Source organism: Centropristis striata, chromosome 7 (assembly GCF_030273125.1).
Source record: "Centropristis striata isolate RG_2023a ecotype Rhode Island chromosome 7, C.striata_1.0, whole genome shotgun sequence".
Classification (NCBI taxonomy): Eukaryota; Metazoa; Chordata; class Actinopteri; order Perciformes; family Serranidae; genus Centropristis; species Centropristis striata.
This window is the reverse complement of record NC_081523.1, coordinates 2,437,795-2,454,776: the sequence shown is the minus strand read 5'-3', so window position 1 is coordinate 2,454,776 and position 16,982 is coordinate 2,437,795. Positions and strand designations below refer to the sequence as shown.

At 35.7% G+C, this 16,982-nt stretch overlaps 1 protein-coding gene across 1 annotated transcript in view; it reads left to right on the top strand.

Annotated features, from left to right (window-relative positions):
- Nucleotides 1–16,982, top strand: part of wdfy3 (WD repeat and FYVE domain containing 3) — a 203,873-nt gene that overhangs the window by 100,927 nt on the left and 85,964 nt on the right. The window contains 3 exon segments of the mRNA XM_059336480.1: nucleotides 578–690; nucleotides 5,696–5,933; nucleotides 16,459–16,559. Coding sequence (XP_059192463.1) covers nucleotides 578–690; nucleotides 5,696–5,933; nucleotides 16,459–16,559 — 452 coding nt within the window.

The window sequence follows — 16,982 nt, the reverse complement described above, 5'->3', positions numbered from 1 at the left end:
AACTCAAAATGAAAAAAAAAACTCAAAATGAAAAAAGTCGAAGTCACAAAAAAAGTCAAAATGAAAAAAACTCAAAATGAAAAAAAAATTCAAAATTAGAAAAAAAGTTGAAATGAAAAAAAGTCAAAATGAGAAAAAAAACTCAAAATGAAAAAAGTCAAAATGAGAAAAAAGTCAAAATGAAATAAAACTCAAAATGAAAAGAAGTCTAAGTCACAAAAAAAATTCAAAATGACAAAAAAAGTCATGATGAAAAAAAGTCGACATGATTTTTTTTCTTCATATTTTTACAGTTTTTTTTGTTCTTTATCTTTGTGTTCCTCACAGATCTTAACTAAAACAAAAAAAAAAGTAAATGGATGTATGCATATAATATCTGGAGCTCATTTATGGATTGAGGGCTGATCAAAAAATAAACAGCATGTGACCTAAATATGGTGAATTATACTCAAATAAAAGCTGGAACCTCCTGCAGGTAGAATAATAGTAAACAGAAGAACTTTAATGAATGGTTTGACTGATTCTTTTCTCTGTCTGTGTATTTTTATTGCTAACATCTTGTTGGTTTCCCCTCCAGGGAGTTCCTGCGTCTGGGGAACCCTCTGAACTGCGGCGCCTGGGACAAGAAGCTGCTGAAGCAGTACCGCGTCCACAAACCCAGCTCTCTGAGCTACGACGCCGAGATGAGAAGTAAGACAACAACAACAACAACAGCAACTCTTATTCTGCTGCTTTTAATCACATGAGAGTCACTGAGTCGGCTCCTGCTCTTCTTTATCAGATCTGTTTAAAACAGAAGGGGGAATCTGAGGCCACTTCAAGGAACATTTCAGGCGCTCTGTAATTTAATTTTCTACAGATTGTCATAACTAAAGTATTTATCTTTCACATGAATACTGTTGAAGTGGCTTTTTACTGGCAGCTGTGTTGTGTTGTAGCTGCTGTTCAACACACAAAACTATCGGTAAATCATTATAAAAGAGACGTTTTTATTGGACAAATGTTCAACAGTCAAAACAGTAACGTGAGTGTTTTGGGTCGAAGTGGTGCACATTTTAACCCATTTAAGGCGGGAAAGCATTACCACATTTCTACCATTAAAAACTGGGGGCGATGTTGCGTTATTCTACCATTAAAGGTGGGAAAGAGGTTACGTCGTTTTGTAGTATTTGTAATCTCTTGGCCAACTGAAATGCATCAGAATATGTGGTATGGAATATTGCAATGCAACATGGGACCAAAAAAAAGACACAAATGACTAAAAAAGACACAAAATGACTTAAAAAGACACAAAATGACCAAAAAAAGACACAAATGACTAAAAAAAGACACAAAATGACTAAAAAAGACACAAAATGACTTAAAAAGACACAAAATGACCAAAAAAAAGACACAAAATGACTAAAAAAAGACATAAAATGACTTAAAAAGACACAAAATGACCAAAAAAAGACACAAAATGACTAATAAAGACACAAAATGACTAAAAAAAAGACACAAATGACTATAAAAAAAGACACAAATGACTAAAAAAAGACACAAATGACTATAAAAAAAGACAGAAGTGACTAAAAAAAGACACAAAATGGCCAAAAAGACACAAAATGAGCAAAAAAGACACAAAAAGACACAAAATGACTAAAAGACACAAAATGAATAAAAAATGACAAAAAAATTACCCAAAAAAGACAAAAGATGAGCAAAAAAAAACAAAAAAAGACACAAAAAGACACAAAATGACAAAAAAAGACACAAAATGACCAAAAAATTCAAATGAATTAAATGTATACGTCCACCTAAATACACTGTAGGTGGAAAAACTTTATATATATTTATTTATAATTAATTTATTTGTGGGTATTCCCAAATTTTCACACATTTTAATTAAGTTACCAAATTAATATAATATAGTTACCTTTCAGTTAAAACCACAACACCTTTATAGCCTTTAAACTGGTGGAAAAAGTTTAATCTAGTAAAAGATATATAATATGCATTTACAGCATGTTGAATGAATAAGTGGCGTCTTTACTAGTGAACCTATCAGTTATTTTAGAACTGAAGAGTCCATATCTCCTCCAGTAGGTTTATGAAATGATAATAAAACGTTTGGGAGCCTCAGCGACAGCAGCTTCCTCCTGGGAGAGAAAGTTTCATTCTGTGCTGAAAGCTTCGGGAAGAAGACCATCAATCTTCGTTTCATTTCTGCTTTTTCTTTTCCTCTGCTCTCTCTGAGCTCATTGGGAGAATCTCTGCTGAATAGGCTGTGATTGGAGAGGATCAACTCTCCGGAGCTGTTTAATTACTGGTTGGAAACGGTTTATGCAGGTTTTCAGAAAGGTTCAGAGGATTGGAACAGTCTGGATTTACTGAGATCAACCCTGAGTGTTCACATTTTAGATCCTGGAGAGCAGCTGTTCTCAACCTGGGGGTCCCGACCCCAGTTGGGGTCGTGAGATGATTTCTGGGGGTCGCCAAATCATTTTGGAAGTCAGCTCTGTCTCCACTGTGTTAAAGTGTTCATGTGATTTAGTCTTTTTGGTCATTTTGTGTCTTTTTTTGGTCAATTTGTGTCTTTTTTTGGTCAATTTGTGTCTTTTTTTGTCATTTTGTGTCTTTTTTTGGTCATTTTGTGTCTTTTTTGGACATTTTGTCTCCTTTTTGGTCATTTTGTGTCTTTTTTTAGTCATTTTGTGTTTTTTTTTTTTAGTCATTTGGTGTCTTTTTTTAGTCATTTCTTGTCTTTTTTTGTCTTTTTGGTTCTTTTTTGGTCATTTGGTGTCTTTTTTTGGTCATTTTGTGTCTTTTATTGGTCATTTTGTCTTTTTTTGTAATTTTGTGTCTTTTTTTATCATTTTGTGGTCAATTTGTGTCATTTTGTCTCCTTTTTTTGGTCATTTTGTGTCTTTTTAGCCATTTTGTGTCTTTTTTTGGTCATTTTGTGTCCTTTTTTAATCATTTTTTGTCATTTTGTGATCAATTTGATTCTTTTTTGGGTAATTTTGTGTCTTTTCTGACAAATCCCAAAGTATCAAGTTGTTACTTTCCAAGGAGTCTCTGTCTTGAAGCTGACTGTTACACACTCAGGAGGTCAGAATGGACCTTTAAACTGATAGCAAAGCACTTAGATTAAAAGGAACAATAAAATATAAAAAATATATATAAATTCACAGACAGAGAGATGTTTTAGTTGTTGTCTGGAACTTCTGCTGTAGATATACTGAACTCTGCCTTCAAGCTGTAGGAACCCAAATGAGTCTTCTCTTCCTCTGATTAATATCCAGTCGATGTGTAAACTCCCCGTTTAAACAAAGATCTGTGACTATAACGCCACTGGTTTGTTTCCTATTAGCAGACGGTAATGTTAGTAATTTTGGGGGCTCCTCAGCGTGTCCTAATTGCTGATTGTGTCTCCTCCCAGCTGAGGACGGATATTAAGTCGCGACTAATTACTGTTCTTTACACACAGCCACTGTTAGAACACACGGAGCTCTTTCTCTGTCTGAGAGAAGATAATCTGCTTTATTAGCTGGATGGTGCTGTGATGGAATTTATCCCTGCCACATTTAAGAGCAGCAAACTATGTTCTGAGTAGAAGGTAACAAAGTCGCAAGCTTGATTTAATGCTGCCAAATCCAGCTTTTAGTCTGAAGACCTTTTTTGACATTTAATTTACATTAATTCTGGGCTTCCACCAAAAGATTTCCCCAGTCCCAGACTAAAAGATGAAAGTCTTTAGTAAATCTAGGAGTTTTACTGGAGTCACAGCGCTCCCGTAACTGTAGATGTAAAAAAAAGGACACAAAATGACTGAAAAAACACTAAATTACTTTAAAAAGACACAAAATGACCAAAAAAGACACAAAATTACAAAAAAAAGACACAAAATTACTAAAAAAAGACACAAAATTACAAAAAAGACACAAAATTACAAAAAAAATACACAAAATTATTAAAAAAAGACAAATTACTAAAAAAAGACAAACATTTACAAAAAAGAGACAAAATCACTGAAAAAACACTAAACTATTTTAAAAAAGACACAAAATGACCAAAAAAGACACAAAATTATTTAGAAAAAGACACAAAATTATTAAGAAAAAGACACAAAATCATAAAAAAAGGACACAAAATGACCAAAAACAGTAATTAAAGGGACCTTCCACACACAACACGGTAAAGTGCCATATCGTCACGAGGGCCACAATTGGCCCGCGGGCCGCCAGTTTGAGACCCCTGCCATAAAGAATGTCTGCTGATAAACAAGCGGCTCCAGACTTTAACCTAACATTCTGTCACAAGGAGCTTAAAACACTGGAGAGGAGAGAAAAGGAGGAGGAAGCTCAGCTATTGATTTATTTTCTCCATAATAGTGGAGTTGGAGGAGAATAAACCCAAGAAGCTGTTGTTGGTTCAAAGGGCTCAGGAGGAGATCCGGTCAGAGGTTTCATTATTCTCTCTGCAGGTTCTGAACCTGGAGAGAAAAGTCCATTTGTGTCTCTTCTTTTCAATCACACACCATAAAATCTAAAGTGAAAATGCTTCAACGTTGGATCAGAAACTCTGCTAGGGGTTCTTACAGGAGAAAACAAGTTTATGAACCACAACAAAAAAGATTTAACCCTTTGATTTATATCATATAATGCACAACATGGGTCAAAAATGACCCGCATTCATTTCTCATGTTATTTCATGCTGCTGTGTGTTTGAATATCTTTTTTTATATCCATTTTTCCTTTCATACTTTATGAAGAAAAATAGTTTTTGTATTATTACATCAAGTTTACACTCATGGGTCTAAAATGACCTTGTGCATTAGAAGCGTAGTGATACAAAAAATGATTCACTGAATTAACAATGTGAGTATTTGTGTTACTATCTTTGTATTATTTTCAAGGTTTCACTTTAAAAGAGTTGTTAGAAACCACCAGATTACATTGGAAAATCACATATTTTAACATTTGAGAGTTATTAGAGCCACCAAATAATAACTTCCATTGGAAAAAAACACCACTTTAACAATATAAAAAAAAATTACATAAAATTAAGCAAAAAATTGGCCCATCATCGTTGGCCCAAAAAAGAAACGAAATGAACAAAAAAAGACACAAAATAACTAAAAGAAGGAAACAAAATGAACAAAAAAGACACAAATTGACCACAATATGATCAAAAAAAGACACAAAATGACCAAAAAAGACACAAAATGACTGAAAAAGGCACAAAATGACCGAAAAAAGACACAAAATTACCAAAAAAAGACACAAAATGACAATAAAAGACACACAATGACCAAAAAAGACACAAAATGACCGAAAAAAGACACCAAATGACAATAAAAGACACAAAATGACCAAAAAGACACAAAATTACCAAAAAAGGACACAAAATTACCAAAAAAGACACAAAATTACCAAAAAAAAGACACAAATTGACTTAAAAAAGACACAAAATTACCAAAAAACTCCACAAAAAGACTAAAACACATTAACACATGAACACTTTAACACAGTGGAGACAGAGCTGACTTCCAAAATGATCTGGCGACCCCCAGAAATCATCTTGTGACCCTAATTGGGGTCGGGACCCCCAGGTTGAGAATATCTGCTTTAGACCATGTTGTGCATCAAAGATTTAAACTAGTCCGTTGATGTTGAATTTAACAGCTGTTTGTTTCTGCGTCCTGACTTCCCAGACAGTATGACCATGTCCATGGAGGGCTTCGGCCCCGACAGCGTCTTCGCCACGCCGGCGGAGGACAACGGCCAGTACCGGATCAGCCGCAGCCTGGTCCGCTCCGCCGAGGGCAGCACGGTGCCCCTCACCCGGGTCAAGTGCCTGGTATCCATGACGACGCCCCACGACATCCGGCTGCACGGGTCGGCCGTCACGCCGGCGTTCGTGGAGTTCGACACCTCGCTGGAAGGCTTCGGGTGAGTCAGCAGCTGCTAAAACTGTGTTTTTTTGCACTCACATTCCTCATGTAAACTACACGAAGACCCTCCGTTCTTGTGGCTTTTTGTGGTTAGCCAACATTTTCATATTCACACATTCAGCAGCTAAAAAGCAACATTTGGAGTTGTGCAATCCAATATTCACTCCTTTTAAGCTCTGCTTTGGTCTCCACCACTTCCAGAGGAAAATATCTGTTAACAAACAGAGATCGCTAAGTGAACACCTCCTGCAGCAGCAGCACATACACACTGTACTGCTACAGAGCTAACTGTTAGCCTGTTAGCACATACACACTGTACTGCTACAGAGCTAACTGTTAGCCTGTTAGCACATACACACTGTACTGCTACAGAGCTAACTGTTAGCCTGTTAGCACATACACACTGTACTGCTACAGAGCTAACTGTTAGCCTGTTAGCACACACACACTGTACTGCTACAGAGCTAACTGTTAGCCTGTTAGCACATACACACTGTACTGCTACAGAGCTAACTGTTTAACTGATAAATACTGTTACCAAGAAATTAAATGACCTACATTGGCCATATCGCCCAGACTTAATATTGATTTGAGGAGCTTAAAGAATAATCGTCAGCGATAATATTTCAGGTGTATGATAAACAGGTGCCTGAGGGGTTAAACTTCCCCTTTTTGTTGTTTTTTTGTCTCCACCGTCACCGTGACGACTCCACCTACAAGCTTTTAAGAAGCAGCAGCAGATGAAGCCGGTCCTCCGTAGACCAATTTTCTTTAAATCTTCCTCTTTATGGATCCATTTTTCTCACCAGTGACACTCTCCTCAGGGGGCCACATGTTATTTTTCCCTTCAATTTAACAGGTTGTGGATTTTTTTTTTTTTTTTTACTGCAGCACCTGCAGCTGTCTCAGCAGGAGGCTGTTACTGGCCTCCAGTTGTGGATCCGCGCATACAGATAGGCTCATTTTCTGCTTTTTATGTCACACGGCACCCTTCGCTTTGTGGGCGCCGTGACAGGCCCTGCTGCACGCCACGCCGCGCCACGCCTCGTGGTGCCTGTTAGCGGCGCCGTGAGTGTTGCACTGCAGACACCAACTGACAAAAAATAAGAAATAAATAATCCAATCCACTTTATTTACATAGCACGTTTATAGCAAACACAAGGTTTCCAAAATGTTGCACAAAAACACAGTAAATAACACAATAAAAAAGATAAGTAGACAATAAAACGATAAAATACAATAAGATAAAATAAGATAAAAATAGAATAAAATAAAAAATAAATAAAATGCACTGCCTGCACAAAATAAAATACGCACGTATACACATAAAATCATTAAAAAATTTATAATACATTTAAAAAAATCATAAAATCAACACTCTACGTGGTGTTAAAAGACAAGAAAAGGTGGGTTTTAAAAAGAATAACTAAGAATAACTAGAATTAAGCAAATACATGCTCGAAACAAGTCAAATTATCTGCCAGTGCAGTAAGTAAATGTTTCTTTGTAAGAATTCTTTAAATAATTAAAAATATCCAGGCACTCTGAAAACCAATGATAGCTTGAAATAAATCTAAATCTTCCACTTTATTTATATAGCACGTTTATAGCAAACACAGGGTTTCCAAAGTGCTGCAGAAAAACACAGTAAATAGATAACACAATAAAAGCTAAATAAAAAAAAGATAATTAGACAATAAAACGATAAAATATGATGAGATAAAATAGAATAAAATATAAGTAAATAAAATGCACTGCCCGCACAAAATAAAATATGCATGTATCACATAAAATCATTAAAAATTTTCAAAATAAATTAAAAAAAAATCATAAAATCAACACTCTACGTGGTGTTAAAAGCCAACAGTTTTAAGAAGAGAATAACTAGAATAAAGCAAATACATGCTTGAAACAAGTCAAATTATCTGCCATTGCAGTAAGTAAATGTTTCTTTGTTAGAATCTTTTGAATAATTAAAAATATCCAGGCACTCTGAAAAACTTGAAATAAATCTAAATATACTTATTTTGAGCAGTTGAAGCTTGAATAGCCTGACTGTAGCCAGCAATACTTGAAACGAACACATTTTGGTGATAGAAAATGCTTTTGAAATAACATTTAAACTACATGCAACTAAAACTCTCAACTGGAGCCAATATTTGAGGTAAAAACTCACCATATTCAACAGTTGAATAGATTGAAAAGCATGAAAAAGCTCACAATGTCAATCCTAAAAAGAAGTCTTTAAACAATAAGATAATTAAATAAACACATAATAATAATACTAATAATAAAATACGCACATAAAGCTATGGTCAGTAGGTAAATTATACTCAAAACAAGATAATTAAGATACTATTGCTCGATATATAAAGAAAATATTTGGTAAGCTTCATGTTTTTTGCAGTGTGGGATGTCACCTTGGCGATACGGCCACACACTTTTTTTTTCTATCAACACAAACATGACACGAGCACACATGTTCCACTGACACCCAGTAAACAACTGTTAGGAAGAACTTGAGTCCATGATATGTTACATCCCTCATTAATATTCATCAGCTCTTAGATAAAGGTCACTGTGGACGTTTTCTGTCAGCTTAGCGGCAACATGCCAAAGGTTATTCCCTCTGATTACCTGAGCAGCATTAAATTACCACTGAGAATCATTTTAATTGGCTCGTTTTGTGCAGTTATAGACAAAGGCAACAAAGGGACGAATGTAGCTGTTAGAGACGGGAATAATTAATCATTTATCTATGAATGGACGTTAAGAATTCAGTCGATCATGTGGAATTTTTAAATGATCTGTGCATTTTCTAATTTTAATTTTTATCTATGACTCAAGACTCAAAACTAACGAAATAATGAAAGCTAGAATAGAACATTTTTAAATGTAAACTGAAATAAAAATAAAAACGAGAGTTTTTAACTAACTGAAACTGTATTTTGTGGTTACAAAACTAACTAAAATTATAGTGAAAATGTCCTTCGTTTTCGTCTTTGTCAACTTTTTTCATACGTAAACCTTTTTGGTTGATATGAAATCTATTTCATCTATCTGGTTTTATGACTTAATAAACTTATTGGGGCTGAAATTTATAAGGCAAAGGAAATAAAGGCAACATTTATTGTGCCTTTTATTAAATCTGGCACCCAACAAATACCTCATTACAAAAAAAACAAACTAACACTAAAACTAATAAAAATTTAACTAAAACTAAGCATTTTCCATAAAATAAAAATGAATTAAAACTAGCAAACTCACTCTAAAAACTCATTAAAACTAACTGAATTTGAAAACAAAAAATCACAACGAAATTAAATCTAAAACTAATGAAAAATCCAAAACTATTATAACCTTGGTTTCCCAGTACGATGTGCTCTTACTAGCATGAATTACTGAGTTTAATTTGATCCAAAATTTAAACACAAAACAGGATTAAATATGCAAAATGACTGTGAAAACTAACCTCATGCCTCTTCAGGAGCTAAAACATAAAACATTGAACTCCTTCACGTTATATTTACAGTTTAATCTCACTGAGTTAGTTTAACAATCGACAGGAAGTCTCTTTTTGTCCTTTCAAAATAAAAGCGTCCATTATCAAAACAGGCTTTTGCACAGTACTTTATATATATATTTTTTTTATTTTATTTTATTTTGCCCATGTTTGCATGTTTAATACATGCTGAAGTATGTATAAAAACATAGCAATTAAGAGATTAATTGATCGTTAAAAAATCGTTACACGTTATATACAACACCCTCCGTTCTTGTGGCTTTTTGTGGTTAGCCAACATTTTCATATTCACACATTCAGCAGCTAAAAAGCAACATTTGGAGTTGTGTAATCCAATATTCACTCCTTTTTAGCTCTGCTTTGGTCTCCACCACTTCCAGAGGAAAATATCTGTTTCTTAGGCTGCTCAATGTTCCACTTTGTTCATTAGATTGGATTAGATTTATTTGTCATTGCACAGAAATACAACGAAATTCAATGCACTCACGTACTGGACTCATAAAAAAGTATAATAAATAGTAAATAACAAGATACATTCTCATCATCTCAGCACTTAGTATATTCATGTCAATGAAACTTTAGAGTTTTGAATTTATGAAAATGACTCGGTCACACTGCAGTTATTGTTGGTTGTCTGTAAAAAACGTTATAGATTCTGGAGTTGGCAGGTTTCCTCCCTAATAGCTGCAGATATTACTCTCAAAAGATGATTTTTTTTGTCGTATTATTAACTGCAGTGTCTCTGAATCTTTTGTGCACTTTTTCCTCCAACACACACCAGCTGCTCTGTCATTTGTTACGCCGTATTTAACAGCCAGAGCACACGAGCAGGATTTGTCTTTCAGACGGAGGACGTTATCACGGTGCCGTCGCTGGGATGTGGCAAATAAAATTGATGAGATTGCAGCCTAAAGAACGGAACAATGGATTACCTTAAAGCAGCATTAGGCTTCATGCTGCGTCTAACACCACCTGTGTGTTGGACTGCATATGAAATCTGAAGCCCAGGAAAAACATTTTTACATTTTAACTTAAATGCATCAATCTTGTGTACTTTGAGAGCTAAACACAAACAGCAAACACCTCAAACAGCATTTATCACAGTCAGGAGATACTGTGACATAGAATCTTTATTTCTCCTGGAGAAAAGATTTTTTTTTTTTTTCAATAAAACCCCAAATTTGGTGCCTCTCACACATTCTAATGCCACTATTCCATCATATACACTGATCTTAATGATTGCATATTTACATATTTGCATATATACTATAAAATTTCCTCTGGGGAAATTGTGAAAGGGCCACGGGGGTTACTGCCGGTGTGTGTACACTATGATGAGATTCTTCAGAGATTTATAACTATGCCCTTTAACCTCAAAATGTGTGTGTGTGTGTATCTGTAACTGTAATAACATCAAAGGCAATCAGATCAAAGCAATCAACAGAATTAACTGCCACCTGAATGTTCCGGCATAGTGACAGCAGAGGTGGACAGACTGGAATTTCTGGCCTCGAACAGAAAGCATTTTTGGCAAAACCATAATACCTATCATTGATCCGACTTCACTTTGAGCGTCCTGAGTTCTTCCTGAACGTCTACATATGTTTTTTTTTAAGAAAAATGAAAAAATAGCTTTGTTAGAGCGATCTAAAAAAACTGTTACATCTCCCTTTTTCAGAAATCTTCCTGCATTTTTAATATGGGAGCCAATGAGGCTGTTGGTGGTGTTGGTGGATCATCTGTGCGTCCTACGCCCAAACTATAACTCTGACAGCTTTACCAGAGGATTGTGAGGGAGAAGACTAATTTTCCTACGTTTCTATGTATAAATTATTTCTGTAGAGTGAAATTTGCGGCCTGGAGCGCCGTTTTCGAATTTATTTTTTGACAGTTTTACCTCTCCCTCTACACTCTGGTGATGATGTCACACACTGTGACACGAACATTCCGTGCAATACACACCCATTATAATCTCAGAATTTCTCCAAAAATGATCATGGTCATTGAACAGGGATTGATAAAAAACTATATGACATATCGAAACGTGGATTAATACACCGATACACAAGACTTGTGTCTACTGTTTAAAGTTTAAATGGAGTCTCTAGGTGAAATTATGCCGGAGAAGTAGACGTTTAAAAATCTCCAATTATTGTTCTTTTTCGCTCATTTTTTTTCGCTGTCCCATTCACTTCAATGCAAAAAAATTTATCAGCGGCCCCCAGGTAATTTGAGTTTGAGACCCCTGCCCTAATATAATGGTAGGGGAAACACTGGTATATATAGTATACTCAGATAGTGAACAGAACAAACTCTACACACCGAACAAAGCATCTTAGTTTAGTGTCAAACTTCTTCAAGTCCTTCAGACCAAACAGCCACTTCAGCTAAAACCCCTCACACACACACACACACACACACACACACTGTGTCTCCTGGTCCATAAAGTCTCAGCGTTCCTGTTTCTTTCAGCCTTCAGAACCATGTGACTCGTCACAGAATAGAACATGGAGTTTCTCCTGAAAACACACAGGCAGAGAGGCACTGGCCCACTTACTGCTGCTCAGGACACACACACACACACACACACACACACACACACGTACACACGCACCTCACAACCCCTCCTTCCTCTCCCATCTGTCACCATGAAATATTGATGCTCCTGCTGCTATTAAGAATCACACACAGCCACTCTCTTCTCTTACACACACACACACACACACACACACACACACACACACACACATACTCGTGCACAACATGCTCACACACACACACACACACACACACGCTCATCTCCACTCTGTCGTGCACAACATGCTCACACACACACACACACACACACACTCACTCACTCTCCTCCACTCAGACACACACACACACACACACACACACATTCGCATGCTCATCTCCACTCTATCTCACACACACACACACACACACACACACACACACACACACACACACACACACACATTCGCATGCTCATCTCCACTCTGTCGTGCACAACATGCTTACACACACACACACACACACACACACACACACACACACACTCGCATGCTCATCTCCACTCTATCACACACACACACACACACACAATCAGACACACACACACACACACACACACACCCAGCTATCTCATAAGACCCCCATCCAGTGTGTGTGTGTGTGTGTGTGTGTGTCTGATTGTGTGTGTGTGTGTGTGTGTGGAGGGGGAAAGACTCCCCTTTTCTATTTTTTTTATGAAGATTTAAATAAAAACTGCATCTCATTCTGAGGGGAAAAAGGAAAAAATTAGCATATGTAGCTGGTGAAATCCCCCGAGTGTTTTTCTTCTTCCTGTTGTTTAACCTGATCAAGGTGACGACTAACAGCAGCAGCTCCTCTTCTTCCTCTTCCTCTTCTAGTCCGACAGACTGTCTGCTGGTCCCAGTCTCTGCCCTTCACTAGTCATTGAGTTCCTGCCAGCTGCAGCTCTCTGTCCTGTAGCTCACCCTGACCTTTGACCCCTCCGCTCCAGGTGGAGGGACAAAAAGAGACAGCCAGAAAAAAGAAAAAAAATTAATAAAAATCAGGTCATTTTTCGGGCATCATCATCATCATCAGCGTCTCTTTCAAAATGTATAATATATTACAGAGAGATAATAAAATGATCTTGTAGTGAGTGGATTATCTCCAAGGCTGCAGCTATTAATTTAGTATTTTTATTAACTATTAATGGAGTCCATGCATATTATAATTATGCATTATACTCGAGCAGTTCCTGTTAAACAGTGCCTGTTAAGAACGGGCTGATTGCAGGATTCTAAAACTAAAACCTGGATTGACATATATATGCATATATATATATATATATACTGCCTAAAAAATACTGACTTATTAATAGAACTTAAATCAGAAATTCATGAAATAATGCAGTTAAATACCCTAACCATATCTGATATTGAATTATGGGAAATGTTGAAATATTGAAATGTAGATTACAAGATTTTTTCATATATAAACGCAGAGATATGATGATAATATGATGCTTTGGTGAAGCAATATATTAGTCTAAAACAGATGAAGGTAAGGTCTAATAAAGAAGACTTAAAGGTTAGAATAGATAATATTTTGAAGAGGTTCATTAGGCCTACTGATGTACTTTTTTACACTGTTTCTCTATACAAGGCCAATATAGCAAGCAAACCTGTCAGGTACAAGAAACTATTTTGCTATATTGGCCTTGTATAGAGAAACTGTGTAAAAAAAACAACTCTTTTTTTCTTTTTATTTGTTCTTGTATGAAGTGTTTACACTCTACTCATTAATATCAACTGTAGATCTCAAGAGCTCACACTCCACACTGAAGTGTCAATGTTGTCGGAAATAATGTAAGCACAGTAAGTTCAAGAAAATGTCATGTTGGTTTTTGAGTCCAGGGGGATGTCTTTATATATTATATAGATATTTCATTTATTCAGGTTTGAAAGGCTGAAACCAGGGAATGATTGGGGAATTTTGCCTAATAAAATATGAGGCTTATTGTCAACAAATCCCATTATTACCCAAAATAATGAATTGATCATACCAACAACATTACTGTCAGTATTTCCAAAGCCTGATACGTCTCACTCCGCTCTAATAACTGCATCAAATATATAATAACTGAGTCAAACTACATATTTTTTTCACTTTAAAAAAGCATTTTGAGACTGAGAGACTCAGACAGGTCTTCAGTTTTAGTCTTTTCAGTCAACTGGCTACTTGTTTTAGCTCCAGTTGTAATTTTGTTTTGGTGTTTAGATGTTTGTCTGAGTTTTTGACAGAAGTGAATTTATATTTTACTTGCCCTCAATGTGATTCTATATATAATTTTGCACTCATTTCCTCTGATTTGTCCAAAATCAGAGCTGCAGTCTAACTTTTCTTTCACAAAGAGAAATAAGTAAAAGTCTTGCTCTCCTCTTAGATAATGCAAGTTAAAAGATATTACTGAAAGTAATTGGTTTAGTTTTTTAGTATTATCTATTTGAGAGTAATTCCCCATACAACAACCAGATCCATCCTTCTTAGTAAGAAACATACAAATAAACATAAATGAGAAAAGTGTATCCTACATCCAGCCGCTACACAAATATAAGAAGATTTTTTTTTTATTATATTATTAAAATATATATTGGAATATTTATTTCATTTATTTTCATCAAAAAAATATCCCTTTGTGGATGAGATGAAAAAAAATCCTGAGAAAATAATAATGATGATAATAATAATAATGATAATGATAACGATAATAATAATAATAATAATAATAATATAGTAACAATAGTGATAATGATATTCATAACAATAATGATTATAATTAAAAATCACTCTTTGTGATTGAGATGAAAAAAAATGGATCCATTTTTAACAAAAAAGTATTAAAATATTTATTTAATTTATTTTTAAACAAAAAAACTCCTATTATCAGTCTCAGTTATTATTCCCCGTGTAGTTATAGTGATTCCAGCAGCTGTCCTCCTCCAGCAGGGTTGACTTCAGTCCTCAGCGTTCTGCTTGACTTCTCCTCGCTGCCTTCACACATTCTGAGCTCTTTTTTTGTCTCTCAGCTCTGGAAAATAACAAATCCCAAACCCCCATGTTCACGTCCCAGAGCAGCAGAGCCTATAGTGCTGCTTCACCGAGATTACAGAGGAGAAAACAAAAAAACACCGTCACCGACCGACAGAGAGGCAGTGACTCAGCAACACCACGCCCACTCAGAACGTCCAAAATCTGTCATTTTCATATAATAATTGTCAGTCTTTGTCTGCTGGAAGAGTCCTGGAACAACTTAATGTTTATCTGACGGAGTAGGGAACCTGCCAACTCAAGCATCTATAACGTTAACAATCAATTAATGAATTAATTGTTGCATGCATACATGGGCAAAATAAAATATATATATATATACAGGACTATGCAAAACGCTTTTATTTAGAAAAGGACAGAAAGAGACTTCCTGTCTATCGTAAAACTAATTCAGCTGAGGGTAAACTGAACTTAATTGACCCAAAAAGTCACAAAATGACACAAAAATGACACAAATGACCCCCCAAAAAACACAGTATAACCCAAAAAGACACAAAATGACCAAAAATATATATAAAATGACCCCAAAAAACCCAAAATGACCTAATATAGACCTAATATGACCCAAAAAGATACAAAATGATGCAAAAATGACACAAATTACCCCCCAAAAACACAAAATGACACAAAAAAGACAAAATGACCAAAAAATATATACAATGACCCAAAAAAGACCCAAAATGACCTAATATGACCCAAAAAGACACAAAATGACCCCAAAATGACACAAGTTACCCAAAAAAAAGACACAAAATGACCCCAAAAATACAAGAAATGACCAAAAAAGACACAAAATGATCCCAGAAAGACACAAAAGGCCCCAAAAATCAAGCAGTTTTTTAAACTGTAGCTTAATCAACTTAATTCTCAGCTCATTGGCTGATTGACATACAGCCTCAGAACTAGAGATACAATTAAAATAAAAAAAATACACAGATCGATTAAAAATTCCCCATGCTTCCTGGAGACTTTTAACCATTTTCTGTCTCTTTATGAAGTCATCATTCTGGTTTTTTTGCACATCATCATCACTATAAGCAGCTCTGACCCAGTCGAGGAGAGATTCCTTGTGAAAACCTGAATGTATTCTTCCATCTCACCTCCATCCTGCTCTCATGCATAATTAATCCTCCAGTATTCAGCTTTACAGATTTCCATATTATAACACAAAGCTTCTGTCTGCAGCTCTTGACTTTCCTCTGCAGCCTCAGAGACTTTTCTACTAGTTTATCTGGGAGGAACCAGACTGCAGCAGCACAACTAAACCTCTTTAACAACAACGACTAAACGTGTTAACTGACAGCAGGTTTATGTGGTTGCAGCTGTAAGATAATCGTCATTAATCTGATCTGTTTCCTGTTTCCTGTTTGGTGTCCAGGTGTCTGTTCCTGCCCAGCCTGGCGCCTCACAACGCCCCCACCAACAACACCAACGCCTCGGGGGTCAGCGACGGAGCCGTGCTCAGCGGCATGGGCACAGGTAAACAAACAAACAAACAAACAAACAACAAGCTTTAGGTTTCATCTGGGACCTTCAGGGATGTTTTGCCACTTAGACTCATTGAAATACTTGCAAATTCCAAATTTCAACCCTAGAGAATATTGGAGGGTATTACATACTGCCAGAATGTGTAAAAAAAAACCATACAAAAATAATATTTTGAGAAAAAAGTTTACGAGATTAAAGTGTCAAATCTACAAGAAAAAAATGTGCAGATTTATGAGATTTAAAGTGGTGAATCTGTGAGAAAAAAGTTTTTTTTCCCCCACTTTTTTCTTGTAAATCTGTGACTTTTTCACACAGATTTGCCACTTTAAATCTCTTAATTCTGCAACTTTTTTTCTTGTAGATTTGCCACTTTAATCTAGTAAATTTGCAATTTTTTTCTCGAAATATTACCTG